The sequence below is a fragment of the Oncorhynchus nerka genome, linkage group LG11 (assembly GCF_034236695.1).
Source record: "Oncorhynchus nerka isolate Pitt River linkage group LG11, Oner_Uvic_2.0, whole genome shotgun sequence".
NCBI classification, from domain to species: domain Eukaryota; kingdom Metazoa; phylum Chordata; class Actinopteri; order Salmoniformes; family Salmonidae; genus Oncorhynchus; species Oncorhynchus nerka.
In genome coordinates, this window is record NC_088406.1 from 30,560,705 (window position 1) to 30,584,958 (window position 24,254).

General features: G+C 42.5%; 1 protein-coding gene across 1 annotated transcript in view; it reads left to right on the forward strand.

Moving 5' to 3' along the window:
* Positions 1–24,254, forward strand: part of LOC115136666 (kin of IRRE-like protein 3) — a 255,613-nt gene that overhangs the window by 131,955 nt on the left and 99,404 nt on the right. The window contains exon 2 of the mRNA XM_065024393.1: positions 14,806–14,955. Within this exon, the coding sequence (XP_064880465.1) occupies positions 14,806–14,955 (150 nt within the window). The remainder of the gene's footprint in view (positions 1–14,805; positions 14,956–24,254) is intronic.

Below are 24,254 nucleotides of genomic sequence, written 5' to 3' on the forward strand. Positions count from 1 at the left end.
TTGAATTCCCATTTATTTATTTGAAGGCAGGTGTGATTTATGTCCTCGCAATTGCTGTAAAGTCGTTACATTGAAAAGCTAATTCTGTTTTGATTGAGTGATTTTCCTGAAAATGGTGTCGTGTACAAGGTAGCAGCATGATAGCACATCCAAATTGAGATGTGTTTGGTCCCATTTGGGCATGGATATGCACTTCTGTAAAAACCCATTTGAAGAAGACATCCAGGGAGTTGCCAGAAATTGCCAACCCTGTCTGGTCCTCTCTGAGACAGAACTCTCTGCCATTGTGTCACGCCCTGACCTTAGAGAGCCTTTTTTATGTCTCTTTTTGGTTTGGTCAGGGTGTGATTTGGGTGGGCATTCTATGTCCTTTATTTCTATGATTTGTGTTTCTATGTGTTGGCTGGGTATGGTTCTCAATCAGGGACAGCTGTCTATCGTTGTCTCTGATTGGGAATCATACTTAGGTAGCCCTTTTTCCCTCCTTTCAGTGTAGGTAGTTAACTTTGTTTATGGCACTTGTTTTGTTGGTGACATTTTAAAAATCAAGAAAATGTACACTCACCATGCTGCACTTTGGTCTACTTCCAACGACAGCCGTGACACATTGACAGGTCATCTCATTCTATAACCTTTAGCCCACATCACCTGTAGCACAGAAATGTTAGACCATGTCCAGACATTCAGGGAAAGTCCTGTATGTAAAAAAAAATTCAAAAGGGCTTCCTGAATCTTAACCCACCTTCCCCCATTTTCAGTAAAACATTAATACAATGCTGTCAGGGAAGGATTCAAAGACAGAAGAAGGAGGTCCACATTAAATTATTTTGACCTTATATACACTTATGGTGAAGTGTGCACTTGAGGGATAATGACTTTCTTTAGCCATGTGTTATAGCGCCCAGGACTGAAATGGATCTCTTTATTACGAACTCAATGGATTCCTTTTAGCGAAGGTGTGGTGTAATGCCGCTTTGACTCAGGATGCTATCTCATGTCAACAGCCTCATACACATCTTATGATAAAGCCTCCTCTCCCCCTCGTCCTGTAATAACAGCCCTGTCTCTGACAGGTTGCTACCTGCAGTCTGCCTCTCATCTCCAGTCTCACAAAGGCTTTCCTCTCTAATGGTACAGATAGTGTTGGGAGATGGATGCTGCTCAAGTCAAAGAAGTACATTAGCGACACTTCCATCACTTGCATTCTTTATGTGCTACGAGTCCTCAACCCCCAGACTTGAGTTGAGATAAGAGAGCTCTAATGGTTACACAAACATTGTCCCCATCGGGACGATGTAGTTGAACTCTGACCCAGAACCCTCTCTCTCCCTCTCTCTGTGTGTCTGTCTCTGCCATACGAAGTCTATTTCCTACTGGCAGGGGAAGAGTGAAGCGTTACAAATGCATCACGACTAGATTGGAGAGCAGTTGCACTTAGTGCTAGGCTGCTCTGACAAAACAAATGTGGCAACATACCGTCTTAAAGGATAAAACCATGTAATGTGGTCCATTTGGTGATGTCCAGTGACAGCTGGGAGATGGAACTCTGTACTTAACTTAATGCCACACAATGCCACGTATTGGGAGAAAACAAAAGGGACTGGTGGTGGCTACACACACACACACGCACACACACACAGAGAAAAACTAAGCAAAACAAAGAAACAAATGATTTGTCATTATTTGTCACAATATCCAAATCCTAATCACAGCTTATATGATAATAAATAAGCATGGGATCATTATGTCAGAGTTCATGGTGATGGTGGTGGGATGGCTTCTTAGTGGTAATGGCTATGGCAGCGCTGTTGTCGTTGTTTTGATTTAACCTGGCAGTTTTGCTGTGGCGAGCAGCTCCCCCAAATCAAGGCTAAGTGGCGGATTCATCAGTATCCCGCCGACACAGAACACTCGCCTGGTGGTGACACTGTGGCGGCCACTGATTGGGACAAATACGTCTCCCTCTGGTGTCAGCTCTCATTCACCTATCTGAGCGTCGGTTGAAAGAAAGACAAATGTTTTGATTAGGGGCCTTTCTCAATGTCACGGCGGCCAGCGGATAAAAATGAGACGAGGTCCTCGCTAAGGGAGCAGCGGAGATGGCGGAAGAAGAGGAAAATGGATGTATCCGCTGTCTGGAGGGCATTAAATGGGCTTTTTATGAGCGAGAGAAAGCGTCAACAGTACAAGCATCTATTTTAATGAGTCCCGTATCCCATTGCCAGAGGATCATTTTTAACCTTTGCTTGGTAATACCATTTCCAATAACATGATATTCGGAAAACTATAAACAATAACATAAGCCACGTTACTGCTGCCTTCATGATAAAACGTTATGTTTAGACTGCATGGCATTGTATTGATCAATCTTCTTGTCATAGATTCTTAGATTCTCCTCTGGTAGTGTGAGGGAAAGGCCATCTATGGGGAGAGATTCTTCCTGCGTAGACAATTAGGAGCCTTGGTGACAACAGTGATGTAATCACCATCATGGCCTTCACTATAGTACACCTGGCTCTGGCTGGGAGCATAAGTTTGAATGGTTTACCTTACGCCCACCCATGTCTCATCAACCCTCCTATCCATCTCATCTCCTTGCCATGTAACGAGCTGTCAGTTATTCCCGCTTAGCTTTCCAACTGATGCCATCCATGAGGAGTCAAGGCCAGGATTGGAATCCCATTTCTCTTGGAGCATGGGAGCATTAGCAGTCTTATTTCACCAGCAATATATGAGTTGTGGTGCTCTCTCTTGCTTTTTCCTCTCAGACAATAATTCATTATAGCAGACCCCTGTAGAGCCACCCAGGAACCTTTCAGAATTCCTCAGATGTGCTTTAATGGACCTGACCCCCTGGCTGATCACACACTGAACAGCAGATGTATTAACTTGAGCCATCTCCAACCGGCTTTGTTCCTAAAAAGAGTCAAAAATGTATTTTGATTTGTAAAGTTGCTCTATGATTTTTTTTTACCTCCCCCTATTCTTTCTCCCTCCTTCCTGGCTGGCGGCCTTGGGCTGTGTTTTAGAGTCTTTTGTACTTGCAGCAGGAGAATCAATCGAAGGAATCAAAGTCGCTGAGGATACATTTCTCTCTCTCCTACACCCTCCACTCTTGTTCAATCAGCCAACACTAGGCAGACTGAACCCAGCATCTGATATAGAACACTTTTTCTCCCACTGAGAAATTAATGCACTTTTTTTATGTTAGGTTTGAGAAAAAAACCTTGAAGAATTTGACACATCAACAGCATGCTGTAGAAAACGTTCAACAACTTGAGCTGCATTTGCGCTTCTGTGTTGCACTTCTCAAACAATACTCAATTGTGGTTAAATGAGAATGGTGTCAATCAATTACATTTGGCAAGGCCAACTTTTTAATTGTCATTGGGACAAACCAGGCCCAACTGTGAAGCAGCAGAAAATACTGCAATACTTTATTCCCATTGTTATTTTGGACACAGCAAGTCGGAAAAGGAAGAACACATTGTAGAACAATACAAGTCGACAAGGGAGAGACCCATTATGGGACAACTTAGTATGTTGAGCACTGCTAGCATTATAAAGCTGAACTAAAGAGCCATCATCAACGCTTACATTTAATTGCTGACACCATTTATCACAAACTCCCAATTTCCCAGTATACCTTTTCCTGTCTACTGTAACAATGAAATAAAGCTGACAAATTAGTGTCCTTATCCAGTTTAAGTGTTTGGGGATTAGCACCCCCTACTTAAGCTCGCTGACTTTGTCATCTCTACATTTCTCAGTAATAAGATTCACAAAACACTTTTCAGGGTGAAGACATCTTCAAAACAAACTCCCTGTAGACAAGGTGTTGCATGTGCTCCAAGATACATTTAGTAGGAAAAAAACGCCTTCCACACAGAAAAATGTGTGATGCTGATAATATTTCATTCTCTTTACAATCCTGGGGTTGACAGCTTTAGTAGGCTGATCAAATATCACTGCATATAGTTCAGAACTTGACATATTGTTAACTTGGTTAGGTTATCTCTATTTATTAGACCCTGAACGTGAATTGTACACATTTCCTCACCTTTCATGACACAGCAGTTATGCCTTTGGGCTTATTTCAAAACACTTCATCTGTCTTTCGATTTAATTTTTGTCAAAAAGGAGATAGTCACTCAATGCCTTGAACCCAAAATGCCATGAAAGCCGTATCTTTTATCTCATCAACCCACAAAATATGAGCTATGGCTTGACAAAGGGCTGTGTGGCTCTCGACCTGTTGTGACACAGCATGTAATGGAAAATTGGACTCTCCCTTTAAATGTATGATGTGTCCATTGAAGGAAGGCCCTCTCTATAGCACATCCATCAAGCAACTCAACCGAGGCTGGCCAAAGATCTCATCTCTCAATAATGAATCTGATCAATCCCAATAAAAGCACATGGTGACTGGACCTTTCAAGGTCTATCTCTAGCAAAAACATATTCCCTTTATAAAGCATCAAGAGTTTCACTACACAACTATTCCAAGAAAGTGCTTGGTCTTCCTGTCTCAGCTACAACCCCATTGCAATATCTCCTTGAAGCCTTGCCATTACACATTGCACTGTGTGATGGAGAGGCCTGAAGAGCCAGGGAGGAAGTTCATAGAGAGAGAACCTAATTGCAATGCTGGGGAAACAGAAGGGGCCCTTCAATTTCAATCAGACACATCTGATCTTTACACTCCTTCTCCCCATTTTTCATTACCATCTCTTTTATGTTTTTACTTGTCATTATGAAAAACTCAAAGCTTCTAAAACAAATATTTTAAAAAAGAAGTAAAGGTTGCAAAGATAGCCTCTGGGTTTTCAATCAATACACGTCCTGAGAGACTGCTGTGTTACATTGCATTCTATGCTAAGTGAACTGTTATGTCTGTTCAACTGGAGTTACCTTGGAAACAAGCCCATGGTACTCTCTTTTTCCATGACAGTAATCACAATCGCTGGTCAGATTAGTCCCATTGTTTACGGCAAAAAGCCCTAATAAAATATGATAGGCCAACTTTATATTTATCTCTACTACATTTGAACACTTAAAAACTCAAAAGGCTGTCTGGCTAGCCATTTCCATTAGCCCTCCTTCCTGTCTATTGTAAAAATGTGGAAACAGAATTACCTTAGGACAGAACATGACTTAAGAATCCGTTCTTTAACTTTTGAAGCCTTAAAGCTCTTTTGACTTGATTTTATGCCAACTGAAAGAAAGATGCAGGCCAGAAAGATTTAATAAAGGTTTCTGGCACTAGATACTCGAATGTCTGTATTCCGTAGAAACAATATTTATTCTTTCTGCGCCTGTGGCTGATGATAGAGAGTGTGTCTATGAGGCTGTCTCTCGTTGCCATTTGTAATTTTGTTTAACTCACCATTGGAAGCAATCCGTCTTGATTGTGCCTCAGCAACTGTCCTGTTCCACTAACGAGCAGGGCGAGAGCGGGCGAGAGCGGGCATAAATACACAGGTTTCCCGCGGCTGCGGTGTTTATCTTTCCTGCTCCATGTATTTACAGTCTCAGAGACAAATCTTCATAAGAACAGCAGCCATCACATTGCAGAGAGGGCCTTGGTGGATAGGTTGGCTTATTTGTTTTAGCAGTGGCCGGGTGAGGAAAATGGGTTCGTACATTCTGAGGGAAGATAAAGACATCAATGCAATGCCTCATCTAATGGATTCCACAGCCACTTTATGAAATGTTCATTATTGCTAACTATTGCTATATCTTTGCAAGCTGTGGCTGAGGGATTCAGTTTTGTCCACATTGATGAAGTATCCAGAAAAGCCAATACATGATGTAATGTGCAGCTCAGACAATTCATCTAATTATTCAGGCAGGAGAGAAGAGAAAAACCTTGAGGCTAGTCTGAACCTAGTCTGAATCTATAAAAAATCTAACTTCGAACTTCATCGTTTTGGCCCATCATCACTAATACATAGAATTGTAGCTTTGTCATGAAGACGTGGATTCTTTCCTGGTTGCCGCGAAAAAAAAAATGTTCCATGATGATCACCCTAATTTCTTATGGACTGTCTTTCAAAATGCTTGTTCTACATCAAATGTAATTGTCAGTAACTGGGATGGAGACAAAAGCAATTCGAATGAATTTGATTTTCTGAATAGCTCACTTAAAGCCTTTCAGTGCATAGGCTTCAGGTGTAATACCAGTTAATTTACATCTGCATATCAAAAGTGAGTTATTCTTGGCTGGCAAGCTAACCATTTGTCCATCTCCAGGCCCTTTCATTTGAAGTGTCAGTTAGTCAGACTGCTTCAGACATTCTGTGCTCAAAGAATCCCTCTGAAGAGATCCAGAATATTTCAGAAGAGAAAAAAATGAAGAATAGCAAAGTGTCTTATCTTGCTTTCAAGCAAACATCATTTAAAGGCTATTATCTACCACGAGAGCTTGGACTATAAGGTTCTATCTGCTAAAAGATGATTCTGATTTCCAAACCCTCATTGGTTTGAATGGTGTAAGCAATTTTGTTTCTTGTGTTCTTTTGAACTTAACAACATGCATTGGGATATTTAGAGTACTATATACTGTAGGTAGAGAACATCGAACAGAACAAGGCTATGTCAATAACAAAATGGCAACAAAAATGACTATAGAACCAAGCTCATATTACGATACTTGTGTGTACATCTGTGTGTGTGTTGGAATGCAATGAAATATCAAGGTGACCAAACATCAGGAAAGTGACCTTATAATTGGCATATTAAGCTCTATTAAGAAGTCAATTAATGATAAATAATTGAAAAGTTAATATGGGACTGACTGACGTGGTGACCCGCAATCTCCTCAGTACTATTTTCCTATGTCATTAATTATTATAATATCATAATAGATAAGATTATAATGACCATTGATTTGAAGTTGACCTTCAGAACATGATAACATGTAATCAGGTCCCAGTATGATGTCATAAAGCTAAGTATATCATAGCAAAGGAATCCATTAAATCTCTAACTCGTCCATTTTAGTCTTTTGTGGGGTCCCAGGGAATATCATACAGTATGTTAGCTATCTCAAAAGGGGATGACTATATGGCGTGATTTCAGTGCCAACAGTGCTCCCCAGAAGACCCCCTTATTTTTCCATCTGATTTGTGTTTAGCACAATAGAGATAGATGAGGTGTAGGGCCTCAGCCGTGGCCTCTCCTTGCTGTAGTTAAAGTTAGTCAAACGCTTCATGCATCACATCCTCATAATTGTCCAGCCTCACCTCACTTCCTGTCAGCCACTTAGTCCCCACAGTCCAGTCTAGAAGTAATGGTAGAAACAAAAGAGATTGATAAGTAGTGCAGGGAGTCAGTATAGCGAAGCAACTAGCTAGCTTATCCTCATACCTAATGAAAGAAACTCAGGAAAATGCCACGACTTTGAGTATTATGCACTGTGGCTTTCTGCTTTATGCCCTACTAATTAATTGATGCACCTCACAGCACGGTTCTGTGAGGTAGTCGAATTAGTGATTGCGCTCCAGATAATTAAATGCGTCAATCATGGCCCCGGCACTGTCAGTCGGAGAGGGAGTGGTGGAGTGGTTAGTGTGTGACTGATCAGCGTGTGGCGATGAAGGGCAAGAGCATGTGTCTCTGTCTCCAGGAGGAAGGACAACTGGCGGCGAGATGGAGGGGGATGCATTGTACATTTCTGCTGTCAATCACAATGTGGCATTTTACTCTAATAAGTTGGAGGCAAGGCCAAATGATCGGGGTTTGAGTTGGAACAAAGCCATTTGAGGAGAAATGACATAGAATTGAGAGTGCTGTGTGTATGGTGTAGCCTAGTATGGCTTCAAAGATCATTTACTAATGTATGACGTTTATGACTCCCTCAGCAGAGACAGATGTAGTACAGACATTGTTTACAGTTGGGAATCACATTCAATTAATTCATTTAGTATTCTTGTTATCCTATTCCCATAAAACCCAGAAGTGAATACACTGAAATACATTAATCAAAAATCCTGACTTGATGCTACTGTGGGGACTCTTGAAACAAAAACTTCCTGCAGGGAACGTCTGTATTCCGATTAGATGTTATCAATGTGCAAAAATCCAATGACATGGAAGTGCTGTCATATTTATGCAATTTTGTATCACATTCCCAGCAAAGGAAGATACATTTTTAAAGTAAGACTGCATTCGGGCTCCCGAGTGGCGCAGCGGTCTAAGGCACTGCATCTCAGTGCAAGAGGCGTCACTACAGTCCCATCACATCCGTCTGTGATTGGGAGTCCCATAGGGTGGCGCACAATTGGCCCAGAGTTGTCCGGGTTTGGCCAGGGTAGGTCGTCAAGAATATATTCTTAACTGACTTGCCTCGTTAAATAAAGTTTTTTATTTTTATTATAAAAATGTTAGTGCTGTCTGCCCTTCTGAAAGAAGTTATTTTAATCCCGGATTTTTAACACTTGTTGGTCCAGTGTAAAATTAACCTTCATCCACTGACCTCCCTGACTTGTTGGTCCAGTGTAAAATTAACCTTCATTCACTGACCTCCCTGACTTGTTGGTCCAGTGTAAAATTAACCTTCATCCACTGACCTCCCTGACTTGTTGGTCCAGTGTAAAATTAACCTTCATCCACTGACCTCCCTGACTTGTTTTTCCAGTGTAAAATTAACCTTCATCCACTGACCTCCCTGACTTGTTGGTCCAGTGTAAAATTAACCTTCATCCACTGACCTCCCTGACTTGTTGGTCCAGTGTAAAATTAACCTTCATCCACTGACCTCCCTGACTTGTTGGTCCAGTGTAAAATTAACCTTCATTCACTGACCTCCCTGACTTGTTGGTCCAGTGTAAAATTAACCTTCATCCACTGACCTCCCTGACTTGTTGGTCCAGTGTAAAATTAACCTTCATCCACTGACCTCCCTGACTTGTTGGTCCAGTGTAAAATTAACCTTCATCCACTGACCTCCCTGACTTGTTGGTCCAGTGTAAAATTAACCTTCATCCACTGACCTCCCTGACTTGTTGGTCCAGTGTAAAATTAACCTTCATCCACTGACCTCCCTGACTTGTTGGTCCAGTGTAAAATTAACCTTCATCCACTGACCTCCCTGACTTGTTGGTCCAGTGTAAAATTAACCTTCATCCACTGACCTCCCTGACTTGTTGGTCCAGTGTAAAATTAACCTTCATCCACTGACCTCCCTGACTTGCTGGTCCACATTCTCTGGTGTCTTTCTTTTTTGTGGAATCTACACATCGCACATATGGATACACAGTTTTAAGATGTGCCTTGTTGGGGATTGAGTGAGGAGAATTAGGGAGCCAAAGCGATATATTGGGTGATAAGCCGGAAGGATGAGCTGTAGATTTGGCTATGGAGATATAGGCAGAGAGGTGGGGAGCTCAGATTGATCCAGACATCAGGTTAGGCCCAATAGGCAGAATTCAATTAGAGAGAGATGGGCTTAGATACAGTAATCCATATAGCTGGGGTTTGTGTTTACTTTGGTCCTCAGGCTTGGATTAGTGGAGAACTGCTGGAGTCCTTTTACCCATTATTGTGTTCTCAAATAACTCACATCGCCTCGGCACAGGTAAATTTAAAGCCTGTCGCTGCGCTTAGATCATTTTCCTATCCTATCTTCAGTGGGGGACTTTTCATCTTTGGGCAGGAGGAAATGGAACTGTGGGGGCCCACTAGCTGAGTGGATGGTGATTCTAACATGACTGAGGTTGCCTTGGATGTTGAAAAGGAAAACACAATAATGATGGGATTTATTCATTCATTTCACACTCTCATTAGAGGTAGCTGGGCTCGGCAGACAGTCCCCATGGAAAACAGGCACAGGATTAGGAGACGGAGCTGCCGCCCCCAGCAAATGAATACACCGACACAGCATGCCCAGTGGGTGGGAGAGGAGGTATAGGGAGGGATGTTAGGAGGGGCAGGTGATTGGCATATCCATGCCAATATAGCCGTCAGGGAAGCCATACCATGCGCTCGGCCAAAGTTGTCACAAAACTACCTTGCAAACAACTTCCCTATTGTACATTCCACCTTCTCCCTAGCTTTCTCAGGGCTGAGGAAATGTGAAGACCAGGGGGATAATAGTCCCTGCTTATGATCCGTAGCTGAGCTCCAGGCAACGCGGACGGCATGACAGGCGTTGGGCGGCCGCCGCTCTGATTAGTAATCTCAAGTGGACTGGATGTGTGGCTCTAATGGTAATTTCTAGGTCTGATTGGCAGACAGCGGTGAGATTGGGGCCCGCAGCGAGGCCGTTAGCGCTGGGTGAAGTGTGTGTAGTGTGTGGAAACGCAATCACCATCCAACTGTAAACAAATGATCTGAAGTGAAATGAAAACATTAGGTGAAGGCAATGTACTCATACAGGCATTATGTGGCCCTGCTCAGCGCCTCTAACAGCCTGCTTCCTCCAGAACCATCAGCCCTTCATTCCCAATCATAGGTCTGCCGCCTTTAATTAATCAATTGACCCACAGAGTTCAATCAAAAGGCGTTGTGTGAATGAGCAGTGATTTGTGTTAGTTAAATAGGGAGAGATGCAGCTGCAAGTTCACTCAGGGGTTGAGCAGAGGTCGGGAGGCCGATGGGTCAATGGTGAGAGGTATTCATGTACTATATGGCCCTACTTGAAAAACAACAAACGATAGACCCCATTTATTCTATTGCTGCGGACAGAGACGCGCCAAGGTATCATGTAGTGGCACTCTGATATCTCCATCTGAGAGAAACATACCTCCCATTCACAGAAAAATGGAAAATTAACTGGTCAGCGCTTTTTTATATAATTTCTTTGTGAAAAGGTTTAAGCTTGAGGAGGTGTTGCTAGGTGGGGAAGCCTCCCTACCTCCCTCCCTCAGGTTGTCGTCAGTGATCGTCACCTGGTGTCTACACTATCTCTACAAATGCCACCACATTCCTACACACATTCACACATACACACCTGACCCCTCTAATCAGGCCCCATTTATCTCAGCATATTGCTTTGTCTAGACATTTCACAAGGCTCATTCTCATCTTCCTCCATTAGCAGAAGTTAATAAAGCGTTATAAAGAGGGATCTCTGCTCTCTTCTGTCTCCTCCAGCACCTGAGCCTCACTGAAATCAGCATTCTCTCCAGCTACCAGCACCTCCAAAACCCCACCATTTTTTTTCATTCACTGTCTATTTGTTATTATAAAATCGGCTGGGTTTTTCTTGCTCCACTTTAGTTTTTTTTGTCTCTCACTCCTCATTTTTGATCATCTGGTGTTATCGACCCACCATTCTTCTGCATGGGGAGAGGAGGAGGAGAGGAGGAGAGGAGGAGGAGGAGAGGAGGAGAGGAATCTGTTATCTCCACTCCACTGCACGTCATGCTCGGCTGCCCCTGCAGCTGGCCCAGGGAGGAAGAGGAGGAGGTAAATGAGGGGGCTCCGCTAAAGCCGCCCTGCTGTCCAACGGAGCCGAAAGCTGGCAGATGCGACAGAGCCTTGTACGACGCACAGGGCTGTGACTTCACCGACACTGCTGAAGGACCTCCAGTCTTAAATGGGCTTACTCTGCTCCCCCATCCCCCCATCCCTACCCTATTCTCAGTGCTCCTCTGGTGCCCTACATATGTGGACTGCCATAGATAGCCTTTTTACGTGAATGAAGCAGATCTCCATTTTGCTGGTCAGGTGGCCACACCAGGTGGACCTTGTTTTTCTCTGTGGGTGGGCACCTCTTAATCTCCCAGCTTCTCTCTCCCCCTCTCTCTCTACCACAGACTTCTGCAACCCTCCTACGTCTGTATGGGTCTATGAGAGGCTGTACTCTTGAGAAACCTCTGTGCTCCCGCATTTGTGTCTGTGGAGAATGGCTCTTTCATCAACTAAGGGGGTGGTTTATGAATACTGGGGGGTTAACAATAGCTTTGGCACTGTTTGATCTAGTCTCTATTCACCTAGTGAACCTGGAATTTGTGCATAATGTGTGTAGTGTGCATATTTCCCTTATGCAGATTTTAGAATATTAACTTGAAAATCTGTTGCCAATTGGATGGAAACCAAGCTACTGTCTTGAAACAGAGTATCTCCAGAAGGGAATATTTAGGTTAGCATGTTTTTTTGGCAGGAGTTTTTAGGCATTGAATTATTTTTCATTACCGTTTTAATTAGATGTTAGTAGTAATTAAAATAATCATCCTAGGCTGTGAATAATAATAATTACTGGTGAGTCGAAGACCTGATGCAGGAGGAAGGGAGGCTGTGACAACCTCTGAGAAAATCATCCTAATCTGTCTAATTTGTTACAATGACGGGAAGGATTTTGACGGGGTGGGGAGAAGGGATTTGAACAGCGGGTTAGAAGATGGAGAAGGTATGGGGGTATTAGTGCTGCCAGGGCGGAGACGCCCCCGACATTAAATCAATTACAGCACAGGTTGAAGTGGTTGATAATAGCAATCCTGACTGCGAGGATAGAGAGCGGAAAAGAAGCTAATTTTCTTGCATTCTCTTCTTCTCTCACATGCCAAGAGATTTCACAAGCTGCCGTCTCCCCTACCATGTGTCTGAGCACTGACTGGTTCACTGCGTGCAGCCAAGATATACCCCTCCTAGGGGAGTCGGAACAAGGCTGTCTGGGTAGTATACCCAAGGCCAACACAACAAAAACGTCACAGGAAAACATGCCAGAGAGGCCCGTCGTGTTCCCGAAGATAAATAGCCCAGTATACTGTATGCTTACAGATTCTCAGCTCATTTTTTCAGATGTTGATTTAATCATGAGGGCGCACGAGATGTGGCATACAGTGGGGGAGAATTTGTATAAATTAATATGGAGACTTGTGTTTACCTTTTAACTAGCTATCACTCATGTTGCATCGGTCACAGGACTAAATATGACTGATGTGTTTACTAATGTAATACTTACACTGATGTAAAGACATTGTGTTTATATTTCTATCATCTATTATTGTCCCTCTCTCTGCTTTGTGTTAATGTTGTAAAAACAAAGCTAATCTGTTTTTTTCTCTGTAATTGCTATCAGAAAATAGGAAAACAACAACCCAAAGCATGAAAGCACAGGATTATTGTAAGCAATTCCAATATTTTGTGTAGATAGAGGTGCATTAAAGACAGGAACATCATTTACTATGTTTGTTGTTATTGCTATTATTGCAATCCGTTACCTTTCCTCTCCTATCTGCCACTTTTATTCCCCTTGGACATATTGCAACAGAATTATCTGGGGGGAAGCACATATCTCTTCATTATTTTCTTTGTTTGTGTGTGGATTGGGTTTTTTGTGTGTACATAAGAGGGAAAGCCAAGGCCATCCTAAGCTTTGCACAACAATTTCACTTGAAAGTTTAAAAAAATAAGATAAAAAGAACAGAGAAAAATCAACGAGAGTCCGTCTTATTGATCTGAGACCACATGGCACTTGTTACCCTCAGTCGAGATTCCTTCCTTATTCCCCCCCATCCCAAGATGCATTGCCTGTCTTTACATTATAGTATGCCGAACACCGGGCTTTACCTCCTTGTAAACACAATGTGCTGGAGAGGCTAACATCTCATCGAACCCCAGCTTCAGATGATGACAGTGAGATGCAAGCAGGCGAGAACCATGGCCCAGATGACAGGCTGACTTAAAAAGGCTTTTTTTCTCCCTGCTCTTCCTCTCAGAAGACCTTCCAATTACCCAATGGTCTTTGTGCTACAGTGTGGTAGGATGCCAAGGAGAAGGGGATGGAGGGCTGCTGTTCAGGTGGACTCAGAGGGAGATAGCTTCAAATATATCAGAGCCTCAACATGCTCACCAACACTCTGCATGTCAGTGACACTTCTCACTAAGTGCCATTCCCCGACTGCACCTCCAGTACCCCCTGTCCACCCCACCACCCCCTGCCTACCCCTAATGGGGTCCGTCACACCGCACTTTCTGCCTGAGCTCTGGTAGCACCATGCGGCTAATAAAGGGAATGGATGAAGTACATTAATGTGAGTGTGAGGGAATGTCTGACAGAGATGTGGTGTTAGCAGACAGGGCTGTGATTTCGAGTGTGTGTCATGCGAGCAGCCAATCTGCATGTGTGAAATCCTATGTAAATGAAGATTGCTTTTCTGAGTAGAGTTTCAGCAAAGTGGAACAACTCTAATGCACCTATCTTGTTGGGTTAGGGGTTTGGTGTTTGTCCTTTTGGGTTAGATTTTTTGTTAGGTTTGGTGTTTGCACCAGTCTGTTTGGGTTAGGTGTTTGTGCCAGTCTGTATGGGTTAGGTGTTTGTGCCAGTCTGTATGGGTTAGGTGTTTGTGCCAGTCTGTATGGGTTAGGTGTTTGTGCCAGTCTGTATGGGTTAGGTGTTTGTGCCAGTCTGTTTGGGTTAGGTGTTTGTGCCAGTCTGTTTGGGTTAGGTGTTTGTGCCAGTCTGTATGGGTTAGGTGTTTGTGCCAGTCTGTATGGGTTAGGTGTTTGTGCCAGTCTGTATGGGTTAGGTGTTTGTGCCAGTCTGTATGGGTTAGGTGTTTGTGCCAGTCTGTTTGGGTTAGGTGTTTGTGCCAGTCTGTATGGGTTAGGTGTTTGTGCCAGTCTGTATGGGTTAGGTGTTTGTGCCAGTCTGTATGGGTTAGGTGTTTGTGCCAGTCTGTTTGGGTTAGGTGTTTGTGCCAGTCTGTATGGGTTAGGTGTTTGTGCCAGTCTGTTTGAGTTAGGTGCTTCCACCAGTCCTTTTTTGGTTAGGTGTTTTGAAGGTGATGTCTTTGAATGTCTTATAGAACTGGATCATAGTATCTGACTGTTCATCTATCTTTCTGTGTGTTTCTCCAGGGGTCCAGGCCATGTTCTCCCAGCAGCCCCAGGACCTGGTAGTGGTGGCCGGTCAGCCCGTCACCCTGCCCTGCTCCATTCCTGGCTACCATGGTGTTGTCCTTTGGATCAAAGATGGCCTGGCTCTAGGCGTTGGCAGAGACCTATCAGGTAAGGTCACTCTCAATCTCCTTCTGTCATGTGTCTGTTTCGGAATCCCTTTTCCAATCGCTTACACGCCAGTAATATTACTTCCTCGCTGTCATATATCTGTCAATGTTAGACTTCTACCTTCACCGCTTTTCATCTTTTGAAAGCTTAAGTCTTCTTTCTCATCGTAATAGAAATGTCACTGCAGGTAGATAAGCATACAGCACAATCCTATAATAATGCAGCACTGTGCCTTAAATGTGGTGTTAACTTCATTGTAACCACAAAAAAACAAGCTGAAAATCACTACTTTCATTAATCTGCATGCTCTGCCTTCATATTTAGCCTAACATTGAAGTGTTTGCCATTTTCTGTTCAGGACAATCAGGACGACAAGTCGAACATGAAGTAAAATTTGACAATAACAGTTACATGCATGAGTTGTATTGACAAATGTCAATAGACAAATGAACAAAACCATGATAGAAAATGTAATCATAATAATGCTGTAAGTACAGAAATTGTTTACTCAGTGGGAAATTAATATCCAATTAGTAAGTGACAACTGTGTGGAGTTTAAAGTTTGTGACAGCAACTATGTGAGCTTACAGTATTATAGACAATATGGGATTTCTTATGATCTCTTTGTAGAAAAACCTCTCTATGTAGGAGAACCCCTGAGGGTCATAGAACAAAACAGATTACATGTACGTGTTCGTGAGAGTCTCAGCATAATAGTTTGTAGCTCAAACCATTCGAACTCTACAGACATTGTTGTGAGAAGGACCCCTTTGGGATCCGCCCTTGTCTCACAAACACCACTCTAACTCAGGTCCCGTTAATCACACATACTGTGCTAATGGTTGGTATCAGCAGATGCAGAAGACATCATCCAATGCTACAACCCTGTAGCGCTAACACAGTGTTTAAAAGGGGGTCCAAAACACAGTGGAAATGGAATTGAAGATTTAATTACCACACTCCATTGTCCACCCCAAATATCTAGGGTCCAATAATATATACAGTGAAATAACCCAGACAGTTGTATTCACTTTAGCACTACCAGAAAAATGAGGCCCCATTAGTATCTAATAGAAAGATAAACCTAATTCAATAACAGTTTGTGGTGAGCAAAGAAGCCCCAAAATCAACATTAAATGTGAAATCAATATAGCCAGGGGTCACATTTCAAGTACTTTTAGCTAGTAAATGGCTTTTAGAAGAGTAACTCACAATCCAAATGAAATCGGGCCTCTTGTATTATTACCTTAATTGTTTAATTTGAAGTACCACTTACTGCTGCACTGTCATTTTAGTAACCCGCAGCCTCTCCACTTGACGCTGGCGCCTGATCCATATTCATGAGACGCTATGACTATCTATTCTTCCAAACAAATATTTACAACCTTTTAACTTCCGACCTCTTGAGAGAGTAAATCCATATAGCTTGGAAAATCAGCATTATTTTTTTAAATATATTTTAATTCGATTGACTTTAGAAATGGGATCCCTGGGATTCACAGCCTTAAACAGGGAGTAAGGGAGATGAGTCTGAAAACACCTCTCTTCCTCCATCACTGAGGGATCACTAGCCTGTCTCTCAGAGTACTTGCCATTCAAGTCATGGCAAAAAATCAACCGGGGCCCTTTAAAAGCGGAACCTCTTATGCTCCGTGTGATTAAATATGTATTCCACTAGAGATCTGGGGTCTCCTACCCTCTTACCTTCAGTGACTGCTCTAGTGTGCCTTTCTTTTCACCGATAGAGCTCTTTAATTAAACCTCACTGGACGACGGTGCCCAATAAATCCATTCCAGTCACCGGTCTGGCCCTTATCAGACCCCGGGAGGCTGGGGAAGGCAGTAAACAATGCCCCAACAGTTTTGAAGTGGTCAGGAGGAGAGGGAAGAGAGGGAGAAGGACTTATGATAATGAGGAGAGAGAGAGAGGATGTGAGCGACTCTTAACGGCACATCAGCAGCAGTTTAACAGTCATGGGCGAGAGAATGTGGAGGGAGGCTGTGGACTGATCTCATTGTGTCTCCACCACGGTGAACCAACACTCCACTCTGTATGCGGATCAATGGCCGGGCCAGGACGCTCAGAGATGGACAGAATCTGAATGCCACTCTCCATACAGCCTGTGTTGTTGAGATACATCGAATTGGAGAAGATTGCCATGGACGAAAGCGATCTTTATTAAAAAGCAACAGCATGGACAGGGTCTTAGAGCAGTATGAATGTCACTTTTTGAAATAAAGTGTACCATGGCTATTCTGTTTATTGTCTGTGCCTACGTCAACAAGCAATACAGTCGGCCATAAATAATGATGGCATATACACAGCTTTATACACAAGAAAGCAACGGTATACATAAAAGTGTGAGGCGTCTAATATTGTGCAGCGCATTTCAATATAGGACCCACTCTGCTATTCATAGAAGGAGCTGCGTTTGCAATAGCTCGCTCTGCCTGGGCCTGTTTCAATTCAGGGGAACAGTGATTAAAATGAGAGAAATCTTTCACTGTTCAGTCTGATAAATCAGAGGACAAAAGAGGATGATTCCTATCGCTCCCTGAATTCCTGCTCCTTCTCTTTGTGAAGCGCCTTCTATTCTAATTAAAGAGAGATGCAAAGCTGCACCAAATAACTGGCATGAATGGCATGAATATATCTCAAAACAGTCCATGGAGAGTGCCCACCGGTGTACGCTTTTGTGGAATGGAAACACATGAAATGATTGAAAAGCTAAGTCTTAGAACGTTCCAGATAGTGTTCTTAACATTCTAGACAGAGGTGTAGAGTCATTGGAATCTACCTGACACGTGTGCTCCTCTGGCTTGTCCTCCAACAGCAAATTAATTGGTCATCAATTTCCGAACACCAACTACCCTATTTCCATCCCTGGAGGTGTCAGTGTGAGACGTGTCCTTCCTGAATAGCGTAAATCACTATTCCCCTGCCTCTATTCATCGTCCCTTCCTCTGCCATTGATCCACCATAAAGACAAATCCATTTCTGTCCTAATGGATTCATTACACTTAATGGGGCTATTTTACATGGTTTTGCTTTAGTTAACAAACATTGTCTTTGAGATTCATTGAGATTAATGTGAGTTATACTTGTACAACAGTGACATCCCTGAAATGTCCTCCCGTAGAATGAAGCAGTGTTGTTGTATGCTCTACACTCTACATAAGAATGCCATTGTGTGTATGATATGTTTGACATGAACGTAACCCAGTTATGACTGACTTGCCTAGTTAAATAACGTTTTTTTTTTAAGTGTTTCATGTCATGGGACAACGGCGTCACTACATCCACTAAGGTCTATTTAAAAGGCATTTAGATGCCATTAATAAACTGTTTTTTACATAAAGGTATTTTTGAAATGTACTCTCTGCAAGATTTATTGTGTTACAACAGCACATCTTATTATGTTCAATCTGCTAGAGGGCAAGAGGAGTCAATTGACTAGGTCATTTGTTTATGTACATGAACAGGGAAACTCAGTGGGATGCCGTTGTATAGTACAACACAATATGCCTACAGTACATACACTATATATACAAAAGTATGTGAACACCCCTTCATATTAGTGAATTTGGCTATTTCAGCCAGACCTGTTGCTGACAGGTGTATAAAATCGAGCACAAAGCCATGCAATCTCCATAGACAAACAATGGCAGTAGATTGGCCTTACTGAAGAGCTCAGTGACTTTCAATGTGGCACTGTCATAGGATGCCACCTTTCTAACAATTCCGGTTTTTTTTTCAAATTTCTGCCCTGCTAGAGCTTCCATGGTCAACTGTAAGGGCTGTTATTGTGAACAACGGCTCAGCCACAAAGTGGTAGGCCACACAACTGACAGAACGGAACTGCAGAGTGCTGAAGCGTGTAGCGCGCAAAATCTGTGCTCTGTTGCAACACACAGTACCGAGGTCCAAACTGCCTCTGGAAGCAGTGTCAGCAAAATAACTGTAGCTTCATGAAATGGGTTTCTATGGCCGAGCAGCCGCACACAAGCCTAATATCACCATGCGCAATGCCAAGCGTCTCCGGGAGCGGTGTAAAGTTCACCGCCATTGGAGTCTGGTGCAGTGGAAAAACGTTCTCTGGAGTGTTGAATCACGCTTCACCATCCTGCAGTCTGATGGACTAATCTGGGTTTGGCAGATGTCAGGAGAATGTTACCTGCCCCAACGCATAGTGCCAACTGTAAAGTTTGGTGGAGGAGGAAGAATGGTCTGGGGCTGTTTTTCATGGTTCGGGATAGGCTCCTTAGTTCCAGTGAAGGAAAATCTTAATGCTCCAGAATATAATGACATTCTAGACGATTCTGTGCTTCTAACTTTGCGGCAACCTGAAACCTTGTTTCAGCATGACTATGCCCCCATGCACAAAGTGAGGTACATACTGAAATGATTTGTTGAGATCGGTTTGGAAGAACTTGACTGGCCTGCACAGTGACCTGACCTCAACCCCATGGATATATTTGGGATTGGAATGCCGACTGCAAGCCAGGCCTAGTCGCCAAACATCAGTGCCCAACCTCACTAATGCTCTTGTGGCTGAATGGAAACAAGTTCCCGCAGCAATGTTCCAACATCTAGTGGAAAGCCTTCCCAGAGATTTGAGGCTGCTGTAGCAGCAAAGGGGGGACCAACTCCATGTTAATGTCCAAGATTTAAGAATGATTTAAGAATGAGATGTTCGACTAGCAGGTGTCCACATACTTTTGGTCATGTAGTGTATAAGGCAGATGGGATCACCTCTTACCATTTACAATGCTTACTGTGGAGATATAATTTCTCATTTCTCCTGAGTTTACACAGGGTCACACCATTGCATTGTGCTTAAGCAGGTCCTTATACTTGAACACAACATGGAAGGATCTTCATTCAAAGCATATATTCCAGGAATGGAGTCTCATTCAACTTCAGAGAATGATGTCAGTCAAGCAGAGCCATTGACTCACTGACTGCATAATCAACAACAGCATGGAACTCAAGACCAATGGTCATTAATGTTATTAAGTGAGTGATGCCCAGTTTAATCAACACTATATCAGAGTGACGTGTAACCTTTTTGACCTTCTTCTTCTTCTTCTGTATGGAAGCTTTTGTACCGAGGTAAATAATAAGACCCATAACTGTAAGCGGTATGTGGGCAGATGAGAGCGCTCTCTATCTGAGGATCTGGCTTTCCTATTAACAAAGGAACCACTCAGAGCTCACATAGCCAACCAACTCCTGTCTGTTTATTTGGTACCTCATTGTATGCTGGTCTTGTTATGTTTTCCTATGTTCTATGTTCTATGTTTATGCTATATACTCTTCTATCCTGCTTCCATCCCTCACCTTCTTTAGGCATCAGCATGCCTCAGTTCAGCTGGCGCCTAGCCGAACTCGACAAGTGCTTGCCTACTCCCTTAAAACCTCTTGGAACTACCCATCCCGGATCCGGGAGAATTGTCATCAACTACACTAATTAGCATAGCGCAACGGTCAAAAAATATTACTAGAAAATATTTATATTCATGAATTCACAAGTGAAATATAGTGAAACACAGCTTAGCCTTTTGTTAATCACCCCGTCATCTCAGATTTTGAAATTATGCTTTACAGCCAAAGCAAGACAAGCGTTTGTGTAAGTTTATCGATAGCCTAGCATAGCATTATGTCCAGCTAGCAGCAGGAAGCTTGGTCACGAAAATCAGAAAAGCAATCAAATTAACCGTTTACCTTTGATGATCTTCGGATGTTTTCACTGACGAGACTCCCAGTTAGACAGCAAATGTTCCTTTTGTGCTATAAAGATATTTTTATACCCAAAATACCTCCTTTTGTTGAGAAATCCACCGGAAATAGCGGTCACGACAACACTGAATTTTTTCTCTCCAAATTATGTCCATAATATCGACAGAAACATGGCAAACATTTTTTAGAATCAATCCTCAAGGGGTTTTTCAAATATCATTCGATAATATTTCAACCGGGACAATTGGCTTTTCAGTAGGAGCGAGAGGAAAAATGACTACCTCTGTCTTTTACGCAATAATCACTCTGAGAGCCATCAGGTGGCCACTGACGCAATGTAGTCGTTTACGCTCATTCTTCAAAATAAAGGCCTGAAACTACGTCTAAAGGCTGTAGACACCTTAGGGAAGCCACAGAAAAAGGAATCTGGTTGATATCCCTTTCAATGGGCAATAGGGATGCATAGAAAGACAGGGGTTTCAAAATAAGAGTCACTTCCTGATTGGATTTTTCTCAGGATTTCGCCTGCAATATCAGTTCTGTTATACTCACAGACAATATTTTTACAGTTTTGGAAACTTTAGAGTGTTTTCTATCCTATCCTTTCTATCCTCAATTATATGCATATTCTAGCATCTGGTCCTGAGAAATAGGCGGTTTACTTTGGGAACGTTATTTTTCCAAAAATAAAAATAGTGCCCCCTAGTTTCAAGAGGTTAGTTTTCCGCTTGAAAAATTAGAAAAAAGCAGCAATAGTGATGTTCGTCCATTTTAAGACACCACAGCCAGTATATCTGTCATAAATGTTTAGGTTTTTGCCAAAGAGATCTGCGTTGCGCAATTTTTCGTCTGACTAAGATTTTTGGTGCAGTATTTTTCAATTACAAAATGTGCAAGAAAATGAGTCATCTCTAGTTGAATGACAACAAAGACTTATTGAAGAATAGCGACTGTTGACCAATCACCGACAAAGAGGCTTAGGTGTTGACTCTGAACTTCGGCTTGCCTCCAGATAAGAAAACACTACTGAACTGTTTCGGCTGGGAAGCATGAGGACGCCTTTAAAGATTAAAAGCTACATGTGGGTAGGTGAAATACAGAGTGGTTAAATCGGCTGTAACTCATTCCAATATCTGAAAATGAGGGCCACTTCATGGTCTATGAAAGTGAATGGGATCCAATGAAGCAATGGTCGATAATTGGACTTTTGGAGCACAGTGATCTCAGTATCCGAACTCAAGGACTTAAAGCCATTGTATCTCCTAGTCCATTTGTCCTAATGTATTATATTCATATTTGGTGGCATGTGCTAAAACATACCTCTTTATATCCCCAGTTTTTAATACTAAGTCACTGAAAAATATTTGAAGAGAACATGACTCATTGATGGATGCAACGGAATAGATTTTTCTTCCAGACATGTATTGGCAGTATTCCAACAGCGGGGTTGGCAGAGATTGTAGCTGGTTAGAGTGGAATACCATCTGATTTATAAAGTTCAGTTTGACTAACCGCATCATTGGATAAAATGTTTAACTGTTGGTCTGGTTATGCTTAAACTCTCCACTCTATCGGGTTCTGTCATCAGTAAATTACAGGAGAACCTTAGGAGGAGAAAGCAATCTCTGCCAAGAAATACTGAACATTTTGGAGAATTTCACAAGCAGAGATTCTTGTTTAATTCACATTGCTCAAATAATTAGACAGAGTTCAGCCTTTGGAGAACTGTTCAAGTTATTCATATTGAAACTTTGTACAGTTTTCCATAAATATTCACAATCAAACATATCCTTTTCTGACTTATTTTTTCTCAATGGGGAAATGCGCTCCTCGACACACTCTCAATGCAAATTTCAATAAGTGAAGTGTTTTCGAGCTATCCCACTGGGCACACACTTGTTGAATCAACGTTGTTTCCACATCATTTCAATAAAATTATGCTGAACCAACGTGGAACATATGTTGAATTGTGCTGTAAAATGGTTAGGACTCCTGGACATACCTCTTCCTGCATTATTAAACTATAAATCTCACACCGCTGTGCTGCTAAAACACATCCCAATCTCTAGCCGTGCCTCTTCACCATTGCAATAAAACATACCGTCTCCCCAGAATACAGAAACCTCCTCAACCCCTATCATCATCAAGACAACATACTGGCTCTCCAGAATACAGAAACCTCCTCAACCCCTATCATCATCAATACAACATATTGGCTCTCCAGAATAAAGAAACCTCCTCAACCCCTATCATCATCAATACAACATACTGGCTCTCCAGAATACAGAAACCTCCTCAACCCCTATCATCATCAATAAAACATACTGGCTCTCCAGAATACAGAAACCTCCTCAACCCCTATCATCATCAATACAACATATTGGCTCTCCAGAATAAAGAAACCTCCTCAACCCCTATCATCATCAATACAACATACTGGCTCTCCAGAATACAGAAACCTCCTCAACCCCTATCATCATCAAGACAACATACTGGCTCTCCAGAATACAGAAACCTCCTCAACCCCTATCATCATCAATAAAACATGCTGGCTCTCCAGAATGCAGAAACCTCCTCAATCCTCTATCATCATCAATACAACATACTGGCTCTCAAGAATACAGAAACCTCCTCAACCCCTATCATCGTCAAGACAACATACTGGCTCTCCAGAATACAGAAACCTCCTCAACCCCTATCATCATCATCAATACAACATACTGGCTCTCCAGAATGCAGAAACCTCCTCAACCCCTATCATCATCAAGACAGCATACTGGCTCTCCAGAATACAGAAACCTCCTCAACCCCTATCATCATCAATGAAACATGCTGGCTCTCCAGAATACAGAAACCTCCTCAACCCCTATCATCATCAATACAACATACTGGCTCTCCAGAATACAGAAACCTCCTCAACCCCTATCATCATCAATACAACATACTGGCTCTCCAGAATACAGAAACCTCCTCAACCCCTATCATCATCAATAAAACATGCTGGCTCTCCAGAATGCAGAAACCTCCTCAATCCTCTATCATCATCAATAGAACATACTGGCTCTCAAGAATACAGAAACCTCCTCAACCCCTATCATCATCAATAAAACATGCTGGCTCTCCAGAATGCAGAAACCTCCTCAATCCTCTATCATCATCAATACAACATACTGGCTCTCAAGAATACAGAAACCTCCTCAACCCCTATCATCGTCAAGACAACATACTGGCTCTCCAGAATACAGAAACCTCCTCAACCCCTATCATCATCATCAATAAAACATACTGGCTCTCCAGAATGCAGAAACCTCCTCGACCCCCTATCATCATCCATACAACATACTGGCTCTCCAGAACACAGAAACATCCTTAACCCATATCATCATCAATACAACATACTGGCTCTCCAGAATGCAGAAACCTCCTCAACCCCTATCATCATCAAGACAGCATACTGGCTCTCCAGAATACAGAAACCTCCTCAACCCCTATCATCATCAATACAACATACTGGCTCTCCAGAATACAGAAACCTCCTCAACCCCTATCATCATCAATA